This window comes from Orbicella franksi, chromosome 9 (assembly GCF_964199315.1).
Source record: "Orbicella franksi chromosome 9, jaOrbFran1.1, whole genome shotgun sequence".
Classification (NCBI taxonomy): domain Eukaryota; kingdom Metazoa; phylum Cnidaria; class Anthozoa; order Scleractinia; family Merulinidae; genus Orbicella; species Orbicella franksi.
The window spans coordinates 27871445-27895155 of record NC_138153.1 but is presented as its reverse complement, the minus strand read 5'-3'; the positions used below and the strand labels follow the sequence as shown (position 1 = coordinate 27895155).

The 23711-nt window shown below is 39.7% G+C and overlaps 1 protein-coding gene across 1 annotated transcript in view; it reads left to right on the top strand.

Moving 5' to 3' along the window:
• LOC145496488 (inverted formin-2-like) overlaps positions 1–23711 on the top strand; it is a 28733-nt gene that overhangs the window by 1280 nt on the left and 3742 nt on the right. Inside the window, 15 exon segments of the mRNA XM_081476171.1 lie at positions 11128–11243; positions 11872–12031; positions 13760–13793; positions 14975–15113; positions 15566–17068; positions 17437–17498; positions 17773–17875; positions 18260–18345; positions 18753–18853; positions 19403–19473; positions 19586–19693; positions 20117–20187; positions 20493–20613; positions 20754–20918; positions 21298–21568. Coding sequence (XP_081332297.1) covers positions 11128–11243; positions 11872–12031; positions 13760–13793; positions 14975–15113; positions 15566–17068; positions 17437–17498; positions 17773–17875; positions 18260–18345; positions 18753–18853; positions 19403–19473; positions 19586–19693; positions 20117–20187; positions 20493–20613; positions 20754–20918; positions 21298–21568 — 3111 coding nt within the window.

Here is a 23711-nt window from a genome sequence, read left to right as displayed (position 1 = left end):
ACCGACCAAACTATTATAAGCCTTCCGGAAAGTGAGCCCGCGTTCTTTCCTGAGGTGAAAAGCGGACAGAAAAGCGGACACCGCGAGAAACAGTCGTAGACCACGTGGAAAATCGGATGAAAAGGTCCACGCTCATCATATTCATAGCTTTAGGAGAATTCCACAATTAAAGCGATATTTTTCAAAAGACCCTAACCCTGAAGCATTATTATATGACCTTAGTTTTACGCTAATACATACTTTTGGTCACACATGCCAAAAATGCAATCAAATTAATTCGAGCCGGGAGCTGCGCACGGGCGGCTTGGTAATGACGACAGCCCTTATACTGACTGGACTGACCTGGATCTGTCAGACCTGTCAGTTACGCGCGATCGCGATCGCCACGCGTGTGTGTGACACTTCCACGCTTGTGTTGCGCGTAGCTGAAGAACCCTCATTTTTCAGCTGTTGTATTACCTGAAGATCTCTTTGTGGTCTAACACAAAGCTCATCTTCCCCAAATCCCGCAATACTTTTATTACGTTTTCTCGGCATGCTACCCACTAATAGACTCGGGTGGTGAGAGGCAACAATGTGAAACAATTGTTCTAGAGCCCGGTACCTAAGAATGAGGCCATTGCACGGCCAACCGCTCTGAACTCATCGCGCAGTTAGACTAAATGTGATTCAAGAATTTATCAAAATCGTTATCTTTAAAACACTGCATTTTACTGAATTTTAACTTCTTTTAGATTTAATTCTCAAAGAATGAACGCCAAACTGTACGCTTAACGCCAACTGTTTTGGAGAAAAGAAGGATTATTGACCTACCGCCCAAAATGCCACTCGCTAAACTTTAGCTGGTTTTTTTTAAAAAGGCACTTTATGTGCCAGCTGCAATTTTAATGACTTATTTGAATATGGAACAAAAAACTATTAAAAATTCCCCTAGGTGTCACCTGAAATCCGCTTTCATTTTTTCGCATGCGAAACTTTCTGTTGGCTTTTATCGTCAAAACAGGCCGACCTGAGGTGCTGTAAGCCTACTTTGTTGCCATGGACAATGTAATGATTGGCATTTTAATGTTCTGTGCCCCAGGGGGCACCAAAACTACCTGTGAAATGTATTCCGTTTAAAATTCGTCGAAAATGTCGAGATTTACCGTTAAAAACAAATGGTCGTCTTTAAAGAGGCGACTATCCGATGGAGACCAAGGGTTTTTGCTCTCGAGCGAAGTCTCCCCGGAATTTTGTGTTCGTTTGTTGCGATTTCCGTCTGTTCAAACCTACTGTGGGATCCATAGCAAGTTGAAGAACTCTTCGAGGGATTGGATGCTTCAATTTCTTGAGAACAACGGAATGGAGGTTTTGCTTGACGCTTTGGAAAAATTAGGCTCGTTGAAGTTGTTCTTCGATGCGGCGGTTATGCTTTTGGAATGTGCGTCTTGCATCAAGACGGTCATGAACTCGAAAACTGGTCTTGATTTCATGGTGGGAAATCGCGACTTTACACGAAGACTTGGCAGAGGTAACGTCAATTTCTTGAAAATTTAATTTACCTAGTGTCGTTATGACTGTAGTGGAGTCAACCTTGAATTAAAAATTGTATACGAATCGAGAGGAGATTTTATTTTTGCTGGTAGTGCTTCAGTTCTGTGATACGTAGAGAGAGGAAACAATTGATGATATTTTTTAGTTAATTCCAAAGCCGGGTACGAGAAAGTTTGCGAGCAGTGTATATCACCTATAAATTTTATTTTCATATATTAGACAAAAGTTTTCACAGTTCATACCGTATTGTCACAGGTTTTCTGCAACTTCCCACAGTTTCGAGAACAAGCACCCCTCTTTGTTGCAAACTGCAAACATACGTTTAATACGAAATAAAACCCAGGCCATAGGCCGCTTCAATTTTGTGCACGCAATGATATTTTGAATTTCTGAACAAACTAAGGCTTCTGTGTATTTATTTATTCCTTCCAAAAAAAGTTAATTAACTTAAATCTTAGTATTGATCAAAATTCAATTTCTCCATACAATATTAGTACAAAACCAAGCAGACAGGTAACAGGATTAGAGACAGTCATCGATAAAGAAATATTATCCTGATCTGACGCTAAATTCTTCCAACTGGAGTAATAACAAATGTACTGAAAGCAGTAAGGGGAATCTAAACTTCGAGCAAGGGAATGGACGAGTGCAATAGTAACGTTATAAAGGTGTTTGGCTTAATTAAACAAACAAGAAGATCTCGTTATCACACTGACAGATTATTTTAATATTAACGGGTGAATTGATGGTTGTTTCTTCTGGTCTTAAGCCCGGTTTCACTAAAATAATATGACTTTCTTTGATGTTGAATTCAAATTATTTTGCAGTAACAAAATAATTTCAGCTTTTCTAGCAATAACACCTGACGAATAGGACTATTATTTTTAAATCACCTGTCTTTGAAAAACCTGCTTTCCAAAAGTGATATTGCACTGAGGCAGAATGCATGAAAAATTTATTGTATGGACAAAATGTGGTTTCAGAGTGGGTGTTTAAATTAAGTTCTTATCTAAAAAAAAACAACAGAAAATCATACTACGAAAGCCAATTGTAAAAGATCTCGTTTTGGAATGCAGAGGGTAGAATTCGTGAGAATTTTATTTATTTTTAAACATCTCCTGCGCAAACGAATTCATAACATGATTGTGACAGCTAGTGAAATAAAATGAAGGGATAATAAGATATTCTACTTAGAGTAAAGAGTTTCTATACTGAACGGTCAACATCCTTATCAACAAGAGATCTTGCAAAGAAATTTTGTTTTAGGAGAAGTCTGCTTTCTTTAATCATTTGTTTGTCATTTCGAAAAGATAAGAAAAGCTTTTTAAGTGTAGGTATCTAAACATGCAATTGCAAATTTTTGCAATGGAACGCTTCGCCATATTAGTCCTCATTATTAAGGCCGAAGTTTTCGCAGTGCCGAAGTCGGGCGTGACTTGTCAAAAACGGTAATACGTTTTAGTGGACGAATTGTTTACCTGACGATATCAACAACACAGACGAGAGGTACAAAATAAACAAATTACAGAAACGGTTTTGGTTTTTGTACGGACAGAATCTTGTAAATTTTATACTGAATCCATTGAAGAGCGAACATTTGCAGCACCGTCCAAAAACATAACGCAACAGAGAAGAACGCATTTCCCGGCATAGTCAATCGAACCCAATCGAACGGTATTTCAATCGAACTCAATCGAACTAAATCGAACTAAAGTTCGGCAATCGAACCGAATCTAGACTACTGGCAGTCTGTTTTGCTCTCGAAATTCAGCAGGGGCTATGAGGAGTGACACTTTAGCGTAAAGGGGAATGGGACGAGACATAAGCGCGGCACACCTTCTTCCCCACTCGGCCACTGCCATACTGTCCTTTTATTTTGCGTTCGCGACGACTGAACATTCGTCTAAGTGACCCTAAGAGAAAAAACCGGCTGCCAGCAGACTAAACCAAATCGGACTCACACAAAAATAATTGGACAGTCGAACTAAATCGAACTTTTGATTTCTGAACTCTTGATTCTTTGTAAAACTGGTGTTGAAAATCAATAACAAGTTTTTCGAGGCTCGAGTTACTTGGTAACTCAAGTTACTCAAGTTCTGTCTGTCTTTATGTCTGTCTCTCGTTGTTAGGGACACACACACATAAATTTATTTATGCTAGAGTTGATGAGGCTGATTGTGCATCGAGAATACTTAACTATCAACGTAGAATATTTCTTTATTTTCTTCGTTTGTATTCACAGCAAATAAACTTTTGTCAGCGAATTGTTTCCACCGATGGCCAAAGCAGGATGTAGCATTTCCTACGTCACTTCCGGTGTTTTGCCCAGGCATAAGCTCTTGACTTCTTCCGGTAGAGGGTCACACAAGAGAACCCTCTTATGTTGTGCAAATATCCTTAGCACAAATATATAGTTTTAAGCTGTAAATTCATAGAAGACAGCACGACATAGAGGCAGAGGTTAATGAGTTGTCTAATTTTGCTGATAGTTTTTGTATTATTTTTCACAGTTTCTCGATAAGAGGTAATTCTAGACGTTTAGTTCCAGATAATTTCTTCCCTTTCTCTGCACCTCAATCGATCGGAATTTGAACAGATTTGTACCTCTTTGTCTGCTCATTTCATGAAAAAACAACTCAAGGCAGGCGCGGATCCATACTGGTTTCCAACGTTTTTACAGAAATCGGTCAGATTTTTCAGAATTACTCAGATGGACTGTAGGGGTAAAAAAATTCCAGAACGTTTCCTAAGGGAGCGTGGCCCCTCTAGGAGGCACTCTTTGTATCAGTCACCATTTATCCTAGATCCGTCGCTGTAAGGAAAGAGTCAGGAAACGGTACCGTTAGAATATCATTGAATGACAGGCACATTTTAACGTTGGATATTGACCATCCTCACAACTTATTAAAAGCAAATAAACATTTCTCAAGGGATTTCAGCGCGATTCCCACGGCTTAAATTTGTAAACATTCTCAAAACATGAATTATCTCGGCTTTTGTTCGAGTGGTCCGTTATAAAGTCGCTGGCAACCTTTGTTCCCTCTATCGTGTCAAGAATCTTCGAGTGTCTGCGCACTTCGGAGCCCAGCACTTGTGTTTCGTGCAAGGCCGGCTAAATAATAGTTTCTCTGGCCCGCACGTCATACAAGCGCACACAACCTGCCTCATTTGTCATCGCAGTCCCAAGTCGCAGTTTCTGCGCGGAACGAAAATGGCTCTGAACGCGTCGAGATCAAAATGGCGAAGGATTTCTGATCAAAACGACGTCTCTTCAGTTGTAAGCGGCCTCATAGCAGATGCTGACCCAGAATTGTGTGTTAAGTTACTGAAAACACCGTCGCTGAAGAATTTTTCTGGCATCCGTCCGCGACTCGAAAAGGCAAGCAAGGAATGGCTAAGTGAATTTCTTAATCTCGGCGGATTCGACTGTTTATTCGATGGTCTAACGTCACTATCTTCTAGAAATGGACTGAAGTTCACAGAAGCTCTCGAGCAAATCGAGTGTGTGAGATGTATAAAAGCAGTTATGAATTCGTCGGTTGGTTTGGAAGTTATGACCGCGAACAACGAGTTAACTAGATCACTGGTTAAAGGTAAGCGACTTGAAACTTACAGCAATAGTCCTTGGGCCCGGGTTACAGATTCCGTCGAGTATCTTCATGTTGTGTAAACAATGTTCGCGGCTGTTAAATGTGTTTGACATCAGAAGCACACCGAAATTTGAATCTGGTTAAAATAAGTTCTTGTCTTAGCCGTAAAATGAAGTGGGCTTCTAATTATTGAAAAGTTCCACAGTAAAATAATATCTGGAAATATAATGATTTCAGCCATTGAATAACACATTTCGCGTGGTTTGTACACCGTTTGTAATATCACCTGATCCAGTGAATACTGCTATTGTTGACCTAGGATTAAGCAAAAATGAATCAAATTTGCATACGCAACTTATCGTTTATTTAGTTTTCTACCCACATTAAATTAAACTTTTGCCAAGTCGTATAACTGTAACGTTGTTGATCTTGACCATTTTCGTAGATTTAGCTAACAGTATGGTCGTTGTAAAATTGTTCCACGTTGGTTAATTATTTTATTTCCTGCCTCTTTGCTTGTTGTTTACGGCGGGGCAGGTGTTAAAATGTGAATATTGTTTTGGACAAATGCTTTTTATAATTATCTCTCTCTCTCTCTCTTTCGAAAGTGAAAGAGAAATGTAGAATAGTCACAAAATTACTCTGTATAAAATTTATTCTAAACGCAAACAACGTCAAAGAGCCTGCGCCTAATTCTCTTATATCAATATATGTACCGCCCGGTAACGTTATATTCAATGAAATACCTCGCTCGCGCGGTATTGGTCCGGAACTTCGCGAAAGAAAAACGAAAATTTGACAATCAGAAGGAGATCTGTCAAGTTTGGAATCAAGAGGGTTAAAGATCAGCCCTTTTCTTACAATTACTGCAGGAAAAAACATTTCGTGTGGACATTTCTTATGGAAATTTTGTTCTTGAAATTTTTAGCAAGGGCGATCTGATTGGTGTGAAAGAGATATAATTTCGCGCGTGCTTGTTTATTTCGTAGTCGTTCCCTTGGAAGCAGATATTCTATTGACTATAAAGATTAAAAAAGTCGTTTTAGTTTTAACGAAATGAAATATGGGTCCATTACTAAGTTACTATTGAATTACTATCTATATGCTTGTCACATTACCGCATACATGCATAATAATAGTACTGTCGACAGCTTCATAACCCAGCCAGACAGAAAAGTCCATTTTAAATATTTAAAAATTGCTTGTTCTTCACGGGAGAACTCTAAAAACCTGTCATAGAATTGACAACATTTTTAAAGCCATTTTATTGACGCCTCCCTCGACGAACCAACTTTAGAATTCGTTTCAGCATCAGTTTAATTAAAAACGAGATAATGGTGCTCTCCCAGCTCATATCCTAAAAATGTGTTCTCGCTATCGCGGTTTCAGTTTGTTTTCTTCAAGTTCAGAAAGAAATAAGGTTGAAGAACCATTTAAGTAAGTCCTGAATCTAGTTTCGGTCTTATTTTATGTTTTCGATTTAGTTTATTTTGACGTGTTCGCGTCGGCCAAGGAATGCAATAATTAAAGGCAAAAGGAAAAATGTAAAATTTGAGTGCTTGAAACAATACTGGCCGATATGATAACAAATGAACTTTGTGTTGCCATTTGCAAAGAGATTGACTGGACTTGTTTGCGTGATAACAAATCCACCAAGACACCCTGCAAGCAAAACCTTCTGTAAAGGACGTTCACAGTCAATTCTCGTAGCAAAACACATTTCCTGATTCAACTAGACGATGTAATCCTTATGAAACGAATGGGTCGCCCTTACCGCTACAATTTGCGCTGGTCAAAAAGGAAAGAGAAGTTTCGATGTGCTATGGTTTAAATTATATCGTAGTTTAGTTGTGTATGGAGGCACAGCACTTGTTCCTAGCTATTGTGTGTTGAGCTGAATAGAAAACAGCACTGTATTTTGACATCAGAAAGATATGAAAATGAGTGCGTGAGGATAAAAGCCAAACGATCGTGTTGTGGAAAATAGGCTTCGCGTAGACAACTGCTTCCACAGTAGTTCAGAGTTATTCTCAATGTGTTCAGAAACTGCCTGAGTTTCTGTTACATGTATAGAAACAAAGCCAAAGTATTTTTTATATTCCATTTAAAACATAACCCGTTTTCTTTTTCGGTCTGTGCCGATCTTTCTAAAGTAATTTTACAAAAATCGCTTTAAGAATGAGAGCTTATTTTCGGATTGAGTTTCAATGAGCCATTAACAAGAGATTAGCATACGGCTTGTAACATACCCTTTGTTTTTTAAAGGTTTCACTCTAAAGTAATGCTCAAACTATTAACTTGTTTGTTTTAAAGAGTTCTGTTAGAATCAAGTGATCAGTGCAACAAACGTTTCTAATGAATATGATGAATGGGTTTTGAAACGCCTTTGTCCGTTTCTTGCGTGAATTATATTGTGTACGGCATTTGTATGCTTTCTTTATAAAATTTCGCAGAATGGGCAAAATCCCTTAGTTTCCCTTGCAATATCTTGTACATTCTGTTGTCTAGTACCAAAACAACTAATCAAAAGACGAACATTGGGGGTAAAAATACGTTGGAAATGTTACTGCAATTTACGATGTATCCGTGTTGGCCGGTCGAGGGTTCGAAAATAACACGAAAGCATTAATTGATGCAAATTGCAACATTACCTTTTTCGCGGCCCTCTCTTCCCAGCGCTCCGGCACCAACCTACTGTCAAAAGCAGTCATTACTTTCCACAATTTTAGAATCTTTTGACGGTTGCCTTCAGTTGCAAAACTTCAATTTACCGTCTACGCCAGGGGGAGGAAGTTAAAAATCATTTATTTAGTAAATGGTGTTTCCTATATAAGACATCCATAGTGTACTGTTGAAATGTCATTTCAAAAATATTGAAATTTTTTTCTTCAAATTAATCTCAGTAGTTGGGCGAAGGGCGACAAATTACAAGACAACCGTCGTTATTTCGCAACTGCACGAAATAAATGCTTTCTATTTGAAATAAATAATTACGTATTATGTGACATACCTATTCAAATCATTTCAGAAGTCTAAAGTTGGAACCCCACAGAATGCACGCTTTTAAAATGTTCATAGTTTCAAAGACTTGAAATTCATCAAAACAAGACGCTGTATATCAAAACCTGTGAAGAATAATTCCTTCCTTTATTTTTAAATAATCTCCATATCTTTAAGTCAACGGAGACATTCAAGTCAGTTGGGGTGGCTCATTTACTATTCTGCTGTAATTACAATTTGGGTCTTTTACTGTAAAAGCACTGGCTAAATGATTAACAAACCATTCAATTTGCGACGTCTGCAAGCGATTGTTTGCACTTTATTTTAAAAATTCTGTCTCGCCTCTCGATAACTTGGACGGAGTCCATTCATCCGCCAACGAACCGAATTTTTTTTTGCGTGCATCAAGATTATCGAACATCGTTTCGAGGCAAGGGTTGCGTGGCAAGTTTTAATCATTCCGAGTATATTTATTGCTACAAGGGCCGATGACATGTCATATCAACACGAGAGACTTTGTTAACGTTGTTAATTGTTACGGAGGAACTAGTAAGTCTTATAAAATCTATAGCATTCTTGGAGGTGGTTAATGACTTTGAAAGGGTTTTTTTCGCTGACCGCAAACGGGTTGTTGATATATTTTGGTTGGTTGCGGCAACTTTATTGCTCGCTGTTCCAACTCCGTTATCAGTGATGGCCAATGTTAAAGTGGCGAAGAGGTGGACTGTAGTTCGCCAGCAGTTCAACTGCACCACTGATGGAAAACAAATCGAGAACTTTTCCATTTCCACCGATGTCTCGGCCGAGCTTTGCGTTCGACTGCTCAGTTCCTCGTGTCTACGAAATTTCTCGGGACTCAAGACAAAACTTCAAACAAGCTCCCCGGAATGGATCGCGGAATTTCTCTCTGAAGGTGGTATGGAAGTGCTCTTTCAAGCTTTGGAAAGATTAAGTCGAGGTGGAAGAATGGCGTTTGTCGAGGCGTTTCTGCAACTTGAATGTGTTAATTGCATCAAAGCAGTCATGAATTCTAAACAAGGGCTCGATTCAATGGTACAAAACAGCACTTTAGTAAGGAACCTTGTTGAAGGTTAGCTTTCATGTTATATTCCTCAATGAAGAATATTTATATTTTTTTAATAAGAAACACAAGGGTATTTTGCCAACAAATTACTCGCAAGCGGATCTTCGATTTCTGTTAGGTAGGGTGTTTCTTTTGTGTCGTGGATACATGACTTTGTGAATCTCACGTGATGAGGGGCCATCTTGTAAAGAGTGATTAATTTACAGAACAGACTTTCTGCGAAGCATCATAACTTTTCTCATTTACAGTAATATTGTTGCGTCTACAAAACTCGTAAATTATTTCCATAACATGAGGGAAGAAAGACGTTTTTTTTTTCTTGATATAAATGTCTCCGTTTTCCAAAACATGTCAGAAATTTTCCCTCGCTTGGTAATTAACCAGTTTTTATTGACTTTGGGTTGAAACACTTGATAAATTTCAAACTTGTTCTCACGCAGTGAAAGAAATGAGAAGCACATAATTAGAGTTTTGTTTCAGCGAGTGTTTTATCATTGAGAACTTGTAAAAGGAATTGAAACCCTTGGCGAAAACGCAGGATACAAAGTGGCTCTGTTTTTTTTCGTTTTTGGGAAACTAAAATCATAAAATTCTTTCTCGTTCTTGGCTCGTGCAAAAATTGTTTATCATTAGTGTTCATTTTAGTGACTTTAATGATTGCTTTTCTGAACATTGCCAAGTGAGGTTGATATATGAAGGAGTGTGTACTTTTTTGTCGCGTGTCTTGACACTTTAATTTCAAATGTCTCATTGTGGGTCTTTGTTGTCCTACACGTGTCTGTTGAAGAGGAGTTTTAATCATTCAAGCAACCAATAAGCTAATGACTGAAAGAGTTATTGTGTCGACGAGAAGTTTCTTATTTGCAAGCTAAATGTCATCTCGCCCTCTTTGAAATTTAATATCAAAATACTATATTCCGTGCCATTTTCCCCAAAAAAGTTAATTAAAAAGAACGTCTTATTGTGGAATTTTTTTTAAAGAGAACTATACATCACTGGAAATTTTTAAGGGGTATTGAATGACATTTTTATAAGCTGGAAAATTCAATTTACGAGAGAATCATTTTAGTGATAATTACTGAGCTCTTTGTAGCAATTATTTTACGTAAGTGATAAAATCTTTTTCAAGATTGTGCTTTGTCTCATTAAAACTTCTGAATGCCTACGAAGGACTCAGTGGTTTTCGCTCTGTTTTTAATTAAACCCGATTTAAAGAAAGTTTTCAGTAATACTCTAGCTGGCTGACAAGTTACTTTCGCAGTTCGCGTGCCGAGTAATAAGTGTTTTACTTACGAATAAAAAATTGCTATTGTTTGCGCTAAAAATACACAAAATACGTATTTTTGCGAGAGTACTCTTGGCACTGATACCAAAAATAAGTTTTTCCACCAGTTTGTCTCTGTTTATTAATTTTGTATGTGGTGTTAGGCCCTGTCCACACAATGCCGGAGGAATTTCACTCTTCGTTTTCAGGTTTCACTCTGAAAACGGATCAAATCTTTTCCGTCCGCACTATGCCTGAGGAATTTGAAAACGCAACAATCACCGGTCATTTTGGATTTGTGTTTGAGGAAGCTCGGTCGGGGAAATTACATTATTATCGTGAAAAGCTCCGTTTTCAAAACGTTTTCCCTCCACACTAAAACGCAAAGTCGATGTGTTCAAGTTCCCCCGGTTTGAAGAGTGTTTTCGAAAAGCTCCGTTTTCTTGACGGATTAGTGTGGACGGTAGGCCTAACTGTAGAAATAAAGCTATAGTGTGGACGAGGCCATATTCAAAAGAAAAGGAATGAGTTGGGTAATTGGTTCCCCAATTTATTTTCTCTTTAACTGACTATGTTATTTTTTCTCGCCAGGTTAGCATGTGAAAACGTACGCAGGGCTCTCTAGCTTATTCACTTTTCTCTTCTTTTGATTTCAGCGCTCGACACAAACAACACTATGATTAAAAAACAGGTCTTCGAGCTCCTTTCAGCGCTGTGTCTTTATTCCAACCAAGGACATCAGCTGGCGATCGATGCTCTCGAGAATTACAAGGTAATTTGACGCAAAATATCTGAGCTTAAGGCATAGAATGGAAAATTATGAAATAAGACGGATTGGATCTCCACAGGTGTTAGCTTAAGGATTATCAACTAATTTCTCTTACAGTATCGCTGGCTGTGAAGTAGGCAGGTAATGAGAATGAGGAAACCCATCAATTATTTTATAAGGTTTATACTCGTAATTAACACTTGTATGGAATCCTTAGAAATTGAGAAAGCCAAGGACTGGTCAGTTACAGGGAAGAACTCTAGCAAAACGGGATTTTGCCGGGTTAAATCGTAAGTCCTAGCCGCTTTTAACTCCTAGATGTTGCAAACAGAGGCCAGAAAACCTCATTAATTCCTCCGGAAAACCACAAGTAGACGAAGTAGTTATTACCCCGCTAAAGTGACCCTGAAATTCATTGCTAGGTTCTAGTTCGGCGAGAAATCTTTCAATTCGTTTTAAGAAAGAAAGAAATATAAAAAAGAAATGTAGATGAAACCTCGCGTAAGGCTCGAATTTTTTAAAATATCCTTCGTCTTTGGTAAGTATTTTTATTTGCTAAATATAGCTTTAATTGGACCTGAAATGTACATTAGTGCTAACGTCACAGTTTTTATCACTCTTTAAAACGCAGCTCACCAAAGGACAAAGATACAGATTTAGCTTAATCATCAACGAATTAAAAAATGCCGAAGTTGTGCCGTACATGACCACATGCCTGGCCTTCATTAACACCATACTAATAGCTACGGAAGACTTTGAAGAGCGCGTGAGACTACGGAACGAGTTTGCAGGTGAGAGGGAAAATCCCTAAGAAAAAAAGCAGGATTTGATTCACTGTTTTTGTGCTACGTATTTTTTCTTTGCTGGAATAGCTAACTTCCAAATCATGAAATTATTGACGTCCCTTGCAACCTAACAAAAAGCAAGACGGTAAAATAATGCGCTGCCATGAACAATTCATGCAAAATTAGATAGTGTTGATTTTGAACAATTGTCACAATATTGGAGTGAAAAACCTGAAGACCGTTTAGAATAGCAAACAAAAATCAACAAGATTCCATTTAATTTTCAGATTTGTAACTAGTAGCATCAGAAGAGTTTTCAACTGCGTGTGGTAAAACCAAAATCAAAGTTATCACTCTAGCCAATCACAAAGGATACAGGCAATCCAGGGAACCAATCAAAATTCAAAGGAATTACATGTAGCGGACGCAAAGCGCGGGAAAACGTGTGGGAGTGAGTAACGATTCGTTCTGGTTTTACTTCTGATTGGTTGAGAACGTGACGCAATTTTTAAACAAATCACCAACGTGATAAACCAAAACTAGCGGAAATGCGAATTACTTTCGACACTCAAGTGAAATCTGCTCCATAGAGCAGTCGTTGCTGACGTTATTGTTTATATTAACATATGACTTTACGTGGAGAAAGCATCATGTTAGGTTCGAATTGACTCAAAAATTTAAAGAGCTTGTGAAACATAGTAATTGGCGAAATTTTTGGCTCTTTGGGTATGATATTTAAGGAGAAATTAGCTTTAAAAAACTGCAAAAATTTCTTGGTGGCAAAAGCGCTAGTGAATGCGTACATTCTTTGTGAAATCAGGGTTGAGTTGTGTTTAACCCGCGTAGCACAAAAAGTATTCAGTGCATTGGGCTCAAATTTCTTGGGACAGCTAATCGTGTCATGCCCTTTCAATATTTAGAACTGATATTTTTGTAGCTTGATCAGAAATTGAATCGCTCATGCTAATTAGGAAAATATTACTTAACAAAGACTTGCCCTATTGTGAGAATGCAGCCTGTACAAAACATTTATGCCCCGTGAATGACTAGAATAGGCAAGAATGAGAAAGGAAACAGAAACCATTTGAAGAGCGAAGAATTTTCTCAGTCGCCCGACAGTATCAAGAAACACATCAGTTTCTTGTGAAGATTTTAAGAAGCCTTCAAGCTTTAATTTTATTTTTAAAAGTCTTAACGACTGGAAAATGAGGGGATCGTCGCAGAATTTGAATAGATATAATTGTCATTTCAATTCTCCCGGTATTTTGTTTTCTAAACACTTGTCGCTTATCGCGGCTCGCATGTTGCCAAAATAATTGGTTCGAGCTCTCTTCCTACTGTTCGGCTCTGTCACGTTTCCAGCAGAGAAAAAATTGAGGGATAAAATGTTTGTGGTTTAAATATTTATCGCAATTGGACAAAAACAGAACGTTTACATTCAAAGCTCGACTCAACGAATCCAATTCCTGGCGAACTAGCAAGTGAGATTGAGCTGTTAACACGGACGTTTTTTCACAACAAAACGTTTTTGCGGTGTTACCGCATATTTTTCGAAAACGAGCGAGTATTTTATTTCCACGGACGTTCGTGATATCGCCAAATTGTTTGGATAGAGTTTGCTCACCGAATGCCGAGAGAGAAGAGCATTTTTTAGGTTATTTTGTGGGTGGAAAGCAGACCAGCATGGAGTCCTGTTTCGTTGAAATTTAATGGCCCCGATTTATTCGTCTACAGGGCTGGGACTATTGGACATTCTGAGTAATCTAAGGTAAGAAATTAGATAACAGGTTAAAAATGTTTAGAGTTGGAAAATATTAATGCTAACAACGGTTCCCATATTTCTTTTTTGAGTGACAGATGATTTATGTAGCTTGCACTTGCTTGTTTCCAACGGTAAAAATTGCGAATCTTTTACTGACGAACCGGCAGACAATCTTATTCATCTGTTCTACTAGTTTCAGGTTTTACTTGCAGTACTCTTAGGCGTATCAATGAGGAAGTGAATTCGTTGACACATTTTTTGGCACGCTTGTTGTGTTTTAAATTAAGCATAAAAACCACAAGACCACGTACACAAGTTCGGTTAACCAATGACTGATAAACATCTTCAGTCTCATTACAATATCAGTTCATTTTCAAACTAAAAGATGAGGAGAATACAGAAAATGATCAATTGGCGGATATTGTCTTTATGTGCCTCCAAATCCTCAATTCTAGCATAAAAACAATGTATGTGAACAAGTAATGAGAATTCGAATTATGAGATGGGACCTCTGGAATAACTAGCGAAGTTTAATGAATTAAAGAAGTGATCAGTTTAATTTTACAGTTTGAGTTTTAAAACACTGATTTTTTTCTGCGGCGTGAAATGTTGGCTGTCAACGAAGTATTTGTGTTCTACTCAGAATCCAACTGCGTCGGTCGCAAGATAACAAAGATAAGTAATTTATTTCGTGACTGTCGGGGGTGATGCAGATTGAAGTTGCTGAAATATTCTGTGTGGGGTAATTTAACTCGCAACCCAGACTTCACATTCCTTGAGAGAGAACATCTGGCACAATGTTCTTCCGATCTTTAACGTGGTTGGTTGACTTGGTTTAATAGCACTTTGCCGTACCCTGCGCCCAGTTTCGAATGTTTTTCAAATACTACAGCACTAGCCCAGTCCACCCTCAGCCGGATAAATTTGAAAACGGAGCTTTCTCTCTACGATTAGGCCTACCGTTTACACTAAGCTTTTTTGAAAACACCAGCTTTTCGTTTTCGTGTGGATGGAAAAAAACCATTTTGAAAACAGAGCTCTTTGAAAACTTAATTAGGCACACGTTCCCTAAGCAATGAAAATCCTTACCCTACGAATAATTTCGTACCGCACGCTTACTATTGCGAAATCGGTTCAGCACTGCTGTGCAGTGAAGAAACTTTATTCATCTTATTGACTCTTTACAGGCATAACGACGATGAAGAGTTGTTGGTTCAACTTGATGTGTTTGAAGAACAAAGACTGGAAGATGAAGATGATCTGAGTTCCCCGGAGGGGGTTAACCTTACCTCTCATTTAGATGTGTTTCATGCCCTTTTTAGAAAGGTATGTTTTGCACTTTTGTCGTCTGCATTTTTGTGGTGATCTAAAAAAACTCTAGTGGAATGACCTCGGGATTAAGACCTATTTAAGGATTAACTCTCTTACCCTTTTGAGAGGCAGCGAGGCCAAGTGGTTCGGGCGCCGGACTTGAAATCCGCAGGGCGCGGGTTCAAGTCCCGCTCTGACCACTTAGCTGGTATTGTTTCCCGGTAGTCCCTATTTCAACTCCTCGGTCATGCTTGTAAATAGCCAACTGGTTTGCCTCCCTCCAGTTGGAATGTTTGAGCCTATTATGTTTATTTGAAATGTTTCTTTCTTTCAGTTTAAGTGGCATGCCTGAGAACTAGCTAGTTGTAGCTAAGCGCACTGACCACTAGAAACATTCAACATGTATCAACAATAACATGTAACCCTTGACTTTCTCTTTACTTAAATTTGTGTGTCATCCGCACTAGGTCAGCAACAAACCTCAAGGTGTAAACCTGTTAAGTATCCTGCAAAACCTGCTTCTTATAGAAGACGATTCGCCTGTGTCGGACTCTGTTTGGGAGGTGATCGAGAAACTCGTCAAACGAGCTGTGAACCTTGAAAGCGCCAGCCGAGTAGACGCTCTCTTGGAAGCCGGCGAGAAAGAACTCGTGGGCTTAGAAAATGGAGAGACTTCTACAAGACAACGCAGTGCTGATCGAAATGATTCTTTTGATGAAAACATGAGCCAGCGGATGTCTGTGGCTCAACAGTCCACGGAAGATGTGCGTTCAGCTTGCGTACGTTCCGTCTCTGATGACGGCCCCAATTCTACACCTGTTGTAGCAGAGGAGGTGTTTGAAGAAATTCAAGCCTCGGCCACAGACACGGCATTAGAGGAAGCGTGCCCAGTGACATTTTTTGACGAAGCACCACCCCCTGCTTCGTCTGTTAAAATTCTTGAAGACATTATACAAAGTAACAAAGAAACCGAGGAGCGGTCGTCCAGCCCTGATCTTATGCTAGACCTGGAAAGTGTAGCTATTGAACTTAGAGAATCCAATGCACCCCCGGCACCAGCACCGGCACCGACACCGACACAGCTCCCTGGAAAATCATTAAATGACAATTGTCAAGTAGTGGCGAGTCAGGCAGAATCAACCCATGCCCAGCCTCCACCGCCCCCACCTCCACCCCCTCCATTACCTGGACAAGATACCAGTTTTCCGTACGGGAGACCAGCCTCTCCTCCACCTCCGACGGAGACAACAACACCAGGAAATTGTGGAGTTCCTCCACCTCCAGCGCCTCCACCACCTCCTCTAGGTACGGGTGGGGTGCCTCCGCCTCCTCCTCTTCCAGGCATGGGTGGGGTGCCTCCGCCTCCTCCTCTTCCAGGCATGGGTGGGGTACCTCCGCCTCCTCCTTTACCTGGGATGGGAGGAGTGCCTCCGCCCCCTCCTCTTCCAGGTGTGGGTGGCGTACCTCCACCTCCTCCTCTCCCAGGTATGGGTGGGGTACCTCCACCCCCTCCTCTTCCAGGCATGGGCGGGGTACCTCCGCCTCCTCCTTTACCTGGGATGGGAGGAGTGCCTCCGCCCCCTCCTCTTCCAGGGATGGGCGGGGCACCTCCACCTCCTCCTTTACCCGGTATGGGCGGGGTTCCTCCACCCCCACCTCCTCCAGGAGCTGGAGGCGTGCCCCCTCCCCCTCCGCCTGGTGGGTTTGGAGTCAATCGAGGCTACCAGCAGAATGTGCAACGGAGTTACAGCTGTCCACTCACTCCCGCGGTGAAGCCTAAGAGTAAGATGCGATCCCTAGCGTGGCAGAAACTGCCCCCGCACGTGATACAGAGAAGCAAGACGTGTGTGTGGGCTCGTGTCCTTGCCCTGGAAGTTATCCAGCCTGATTTTCATCTGGAGGAGGAGTGGTTTTGTCAGAAGAAAGCGGGAGCCAAGAAGACGGAATCTAAAAAGAAGGAACCTTCAGAGGTAAGGATAGACGGGCACCTTATTGTTTACTGATCGTCTTTTAACAAATGGTGAATGAAAAACAATGCTCACACGGAGACTTTCCCTCGAGTTTCTCTCGCACATTAACTCGTTAACTCGCGTAACACCTCGTGTGCCATTTTTTTGTTCTTACCAAATTTTGGCGTCATGTGTGATCCATCTTTGATCTATTACTGAACAGACGCACGACAACATGGAATCTATCTGTAAATTAGTTAGGGCCATAAGGGTATCTCTACAAACCTAGTATTTAGTTCTGGGTCATGTCTTGAGCAAGAGAAGGTTTAGTTGTAAGACAAATCGGTCTTATTGATGACAGGAAATTTCTTGATTTCTTTTTATTGCAGATTACTCTTCTCGACCCTAAGAGGAGCCTAAATGTTAATATTTTCATGAAGCAGTTTAAAAAGTAAGTCTTTCAGCATCCTCTAATTTCCTTTTCCAAACAAAGAGCAACAGGTGCGTGCGGAGGCCAAATAACTCCTGGTTAGGGTCTAAGACGCTTTACTCCCATAGTGCCTCCAGGCCTTGGCTGTTCAAGGGATTAACACTATCCATTAGTTGGCGTAACGTTTTTTATTTAGGGTTAGCAAAGCTCCCAGCAATGGAGAGAGCAATGGGCCTGCGTTTTTCAAACGGTTATCAAATGTTGTTTGTTTTTTTTTGTCTAATTTTTCTGCCAGGACGAATGAAGAAATCGTTGCTATCATCCTCAAAGGAGACAGTAAGGCCTTTGACGTTGATGTCCTGAAAGCGTTCATCAAAATTCTACCAGATAACACTGAGGTCAGTTACAAATATCAAGATCTTATTTCCCTCTACAATACCATTGCATTGTCAAACGGATAGGTGATGAGAACAAAGAAAACGATCAATAAGGGTACACTTTCTTTCGCTCTTTCGCCCCTCTCCCCAAGCCCCTCTCCTTTCTTTGCACTCGCGGTTTTTCGCTCCTCAAATAACCGAACTCTCTAGAGAGGTCAAATGAAGCACCAAATTTTCATAACTAACAATGAAAGCGATGTATGGCAATCACTAAAGAGAACTGATATTTTGATCTTGGAAATGGAAGAGTTATTGTATATTTCAACCCATAGGGTAGGATATATCCTTTGGAAAATAACGCCCTTCAGTAAATTTGCATATAATCACTGTCCTTCGTGTTCTCAGAGAGAAATGCTTAAAGGATTTTCCGGAGATAAAACGCAGTTAGGATCAGCTGAGAAGTTTCTTTTGGCTCTGGTCTCCATCCCTGGGTAAGAATATATTGAAGTAATCTATCAAACACGAAAAACCGTGTTTCACCACATTTGCAAACACTGAGAAGAGAGCTGAAAATACGATGGAGTATTTTTGTCGAACTTTGAGATGTTTGGAAATGTGGTCAAAGGCTGTCTTAAGTGCTACATGTATCGTCCCAATCGAAACTAAAACTTAGCAGAAAACGGAGAAATAAAATTGTAAAAATCTGTGCTAATCGCGATCACACATCTAAACACTGTCACGGTCGTGATTTCCTTTGTTTAAACTTATCAATTATTAATGAGTTGAGAAGTTAATTTCAAAGAAATGAAATCTCTTGATATTTGTTCTGTATCAGGTCGTTGTTGTGGATTTAGAAATGTTGCAGTGACTGTTTTTAATATCTCGTCGTTTCTAACAGCTACAGCCTTCGCCTTGAAGCCATGTTACAAAAGGAGGAATTCCAGATAACACTGGAAACCATCGAACCGAGTATTGAAGCATTAAAGGGAGCGATAGAAGGTGTGTACACTGTTAGCAGATACCCAGAGATCTGCGCTTAATTCTCCCAAGGTTTTCATATTTTTTCTCTCATTTAATTGAGAGAAATAGGTCCGTAGTGAGTATGAGGCAAACCGAGGCACTTGCCTCAGTCATTGTTTTTCGTTTCTGCTGTATCTTTTTTGGAGGGAAAAGTAAATCACTGCAAAATGCCCAGGAAGAGAATCATTGTTTACCGAGCACATTGCCTCAGTCGTTATTTTTTTGGCCACGGCCCCGAGAACATGATTTTAAATCAAGAAATCTTAGCTGAGATGAACAAGTTATCGATTGTCACGAATTATCTTCGTGGTTTTGTTCAAAGAAGTAAAAGAAGTTAAAAAATATTTCAAGTTCGGCTTGAATCCTTTTTAACTTATATTTACCAAGTTTTAATTCTACAGATTGAAGAAACCCTTCCTCTATCTCTCACCGTTTCTAGAGAAAATTCCCTGTAAACTCTCTCTTTAAAATTTGCATTCATAATTATGATATTGGTTTTGAAAGTTTCTTGTTCCTCATATTTTCTAGATATCCTGAAAAGTGAAATTCTACCAGAAGTCCTTCAGTTGATTTTAATCATCGGTAATTTCTTAAACTCTGTAAGTATGCTTGATCTATTATCGTTTTCATATCTGTGACTCCCTCGGTCCTTTGCGTTAGTAGAAAGCCACAGGAGTACTTAGTATCTTGTTTCTTGTTTTTACGACACAGGGTGGTTACGCAGGAAACGCTGTTGCCTTTAAGATCAACTCGCTTCTGAAGATCGTGGATACGAGAGCTAACAAACCACGCATGAACCTCATGCACTTCTTAGTTCACGTAAGTTTGCAGTTTTCTGAGATAGTTATAGTAGTAGCGACTGTCATTGTAATAAAGTAATAACAGCAAATGCAAATAAAGAAAGGTGCAGTCAGAACTTGAAGCAACCGTGTAATCGGTGCCAAGGACGGGAAAACATGTCGCCAGTGTCAAGCGCGGGAAAAATTGCAACCAGTGCCAGCCAAGGGTGGGGAAATAGTACGGTTGGCAAGCGCGGGAAAGCACGCCTGAGCGAAGTCATGATTGATCAATAAACAACAGTGTATTGCTCTGATTGGTTAGGAGTATTTTAAGAGTATTTTATTCATTTTGAAAGTGACTAGACGAAAACCCAACGCAAAAAGTTAGTTATTTCGTGGCTTAGTCGGAAACTGTACTCCACGATAAGAAAATGTCCTCTGATGAATAATCTTCAAATTTCAGGTTGCCGAAGAGAAACGAGAGAAGGTATTGCAATTTCCAGATGACATGAAACATCTAGACAAAGCTGTAAAGTGAGTGCTGTTTCTCCTTGTTACACATCAGCCGTTATAGACATACAAGCATACTTCTTTATGTAAATGACTAAAAGTTCCCATTTCACTGAGAATAGCTAGTGTTAAAAGAAGCACAGTAAGATTTCTGTCCTTCACAGGTTAATAAGGCTTGATGTCCGCCGCTCTGTCGGGTCCGATCGCGTTCCTTGAGAAGAGCGGAGTGCACGCGGGCTCATTTCCCGTAACAGTGGCTGGTAATCAAGCTTGCAGGCGAAATGAAAAAAAAAATTGAAACGTTGACATTGCTGTTTATTTAATTTTAGGCTATCTGTGGACAACATCACTGAAGAAGTGAAGACACTAAAGTCCAAACTCAATGAACTTGAAAAAGCCATGAAAACCGGACCGAAGGACATCGTAAAACAGTTTTCTGAATTCATTGAGGTATAAATCAACCATAAATTTAAGTGATTTCTTTCGGTACGCAATTACCAACCAGGTGTGCTGTTTGTAAAGCTACCCTTAAATCGATATATGGCTATTTATATTCTTTCTTTGCTGATAACATTTTGTTTATTTGCCAGGGTGCTTTGGAAAAGACGAAGAAGCTCGACGAAGGCATTGCCGAAATCCACAACCTGACGAAACAGCTGGCTTTGTATTTCTGTGAGGACGAAGGCAAGCTAAAACTGCAGGAGCTTCTGTCGCTGTTTAAGACTTTCTGTGATCAGCTGGTGAAAGCAAAGAAGGTAATCATAGATGTTGAATTAAAAGAATTATATGTTATCAGCAAAAAGTGGTTTGATGCACTCGAACTCGAACTCGAACTCGTATTTAGGGGAACCAGATTTTTTCCCCCATCACAGAACGTGCGACGATGACAAAACAATGTTACGACAAAATTCATGATCAACATCAGGGCAGACGTATTTAATTTGATAACGGTCAAACAGAAATGCTACTCAGATCCATGTAATTTCTATATCGTCTGTAAGAACTTTTTGGTGTTAATCTCAGCTGTAACTCGCGCGTGATGGAAATAAGTGTGCAACTCCTGGTAACAACAGGCCTTCAAAATTAGAACGGCAGTAGGCATTGCTTATCACTACTTCATCTTCCTCATCTCAGGAAAACGAACAGTTTCGTATCCAAGAAGAGAAACGCAAAGCACGTGAGAAAAAACGAGAGGAGGAGGCAGCAAGAAACGCTAAGGCAGGCTTAGCAGGAGTAAAGAAAGGCAAACCACGGCCCCTTGACGAGGAACAAGAAGGCTGCATTGTCGACCGACTACTCAGCGACATAAGGAAAGGATTCCCCCTGCGGAAGAGCTCCAAGAGTACAACACCCGGCGGGTGTAAATCAGCATCCCCCAGGGCAAAATTGAGCCGCGATGAAGGAGGTAATGCTAAAAGAGCAAAGGACGACTTTCGAAAGAGCTCGAGCCCAGCAAGGATGCACAAAATCGAAGAAAAGGAGAATGAGATAGTGTTGAAAAGAAATCTCGAGGGGCCTTCCCTTCCCGTCAAATAGATTGTTAGTATATGTAGAATAATTAAAATGTGCACTTGCTTGTTGTACTTGCGTTTGTCAAGTCAAACAGTCAATTTGTTTCCAGATTCGAAAAAGAATTTAAAAGTATTTTTCTTTCAAGCATTGTTTGTGACTACTTGGCCAATTCCGACCGTACCAACCAGGCTGGATTAAAAAAAGGAAGAAAAAAAAAAAAAAAAAAACAGAGAGAAATAGAAACTCTAAAGTCTCTTGAAAGGACAACTCTAAAGACACATAATTTAGGAATCCGGTGCATTAAAAGAACCAAGGGTATTTCTACTGAAAGATGACGAAAATTTCGTAAAGTTTTGCTCAATAAAAAAATTAATCCAACAAAACCACAAACATTCAATCTGTTGTAGCCCAATTTAAAACATCAGGAAATTCAAATTAGTTCTTTTATCGACGCTTCCAATGCGCGCTGAATATATTTTTCTAGGAAAAACTACAATTTAAAATGTTGCTCGCTTTGAGTCTATTTTTTCTAAGATGAGCTTATAGTTTTTTAATTACTGTATACGTAATAAATTTCTTGTCTAGAAAGTTGGACTTTAAAAGAAAGCTTAATGTGAAATTATCCGGTGTTAATCCTGTCTGTTCATTGTTGAATTTTGTTGCTGGAAAATAATTTCTTTCTGGTAAAAGAGAAGGCTTTGTGAATTTGATTTCACCATGGCCTAAGTCTCTTTTACATTCTTTTTTTGTTGTGACTTTAAGACCCAATCATCAGCTGCCAAAGAGGGTATATAGCAATGCTGACGCAAGAACGAAGTTGCTTGCTCGTAAAATTTTCTTATATTCGTGGTTTACAATCTGTTGGATGATAAAGTAATATTTATGCCTTAATTTGTTTTATTTATTGTAACCTTTTCTGTCGCAGCCCCTATTTTGATTTATTTTTTTGGCTTCATAAATGTGTATTTTTGAATAAAATTTTAGAGGGTTGCTTTAGTTTGAGAACATAGTTAGAAAGTGTTCATTATTTACGGGCAAAGTGGCTGGTAAATATGAAAATTGGGAATTAAATTTTAGGACGAAAGCAAACCTTCCCTTCCTCCCCTCTGTAACAACGGACAGTTTTTGAAACCCCCCCCCCCCAGCTCCTCCCACCCCACCATCTTCCGTCATTAATCTATATGCATATGTATACACCCCTGCACTTTGAGTTGCTTTTGTGGGACAATAGTTAAGGAAAACATACAATTCAGGACGAAAACGTAGGACTAAGACTGGCTGCACGTATGATGTGCATCGTGCCAGTGGTGAGTTGCGTGCTAAGCGGTTTGGTTCATTTCTAATTCAACGTCCAACAGAGAGTTCTATTACCCACTTCCCACTCCGTGTTAGGAACAGGTTGCTCATGGTGAAATTGGTGTGTCATTTGATATCAAAGAATCACCACGCCTCTTGACTTGTTCATCCATGTGTCAACATGTGTTAAGCACGTGACTTTGTAAGCTTTGGTCATCATGTGGCAGAGTGTTAATTACGAGTGGCAGGCAGGGTTACAGTGACAGTATCCGGAGACTTACCTCTGTGAACTTTTGCAATTGCAGTATTCTTAATTTAAGGATGGAAACGCATCTACATTTAAGACGATTCTACACTTGTTTTCGTTTCTGATGCTATGACCTATAAATGCCAAACGTTTCTCTTTCATGTTGTTAAGCTGTTGGCTAAAACCCTTTCTGTGACGCCCTACCCCTACACTGAGTTAAAACCTTTCACCTCCCCACCCACCCCCCTTCACTGTAGCAGTCCCTCTCCTACAAATAATGAACACTCTTTTGTTGCCTTAAGTCGAAAATAGAATCAAAAGAAAGGTTCTTTTAATAGCATTCTCTGTATAACCTCTTTTATGCAGACATTGGCTGTCGTCACTATTCAGAGAGGCTGGCCAACAAAACGAAACAAAACTCATGCCGTGACAACCAAAATGAAGTATTGATTTCTTTTTCATCACGAAAAGAAAGGCAAAATTGACCACATCA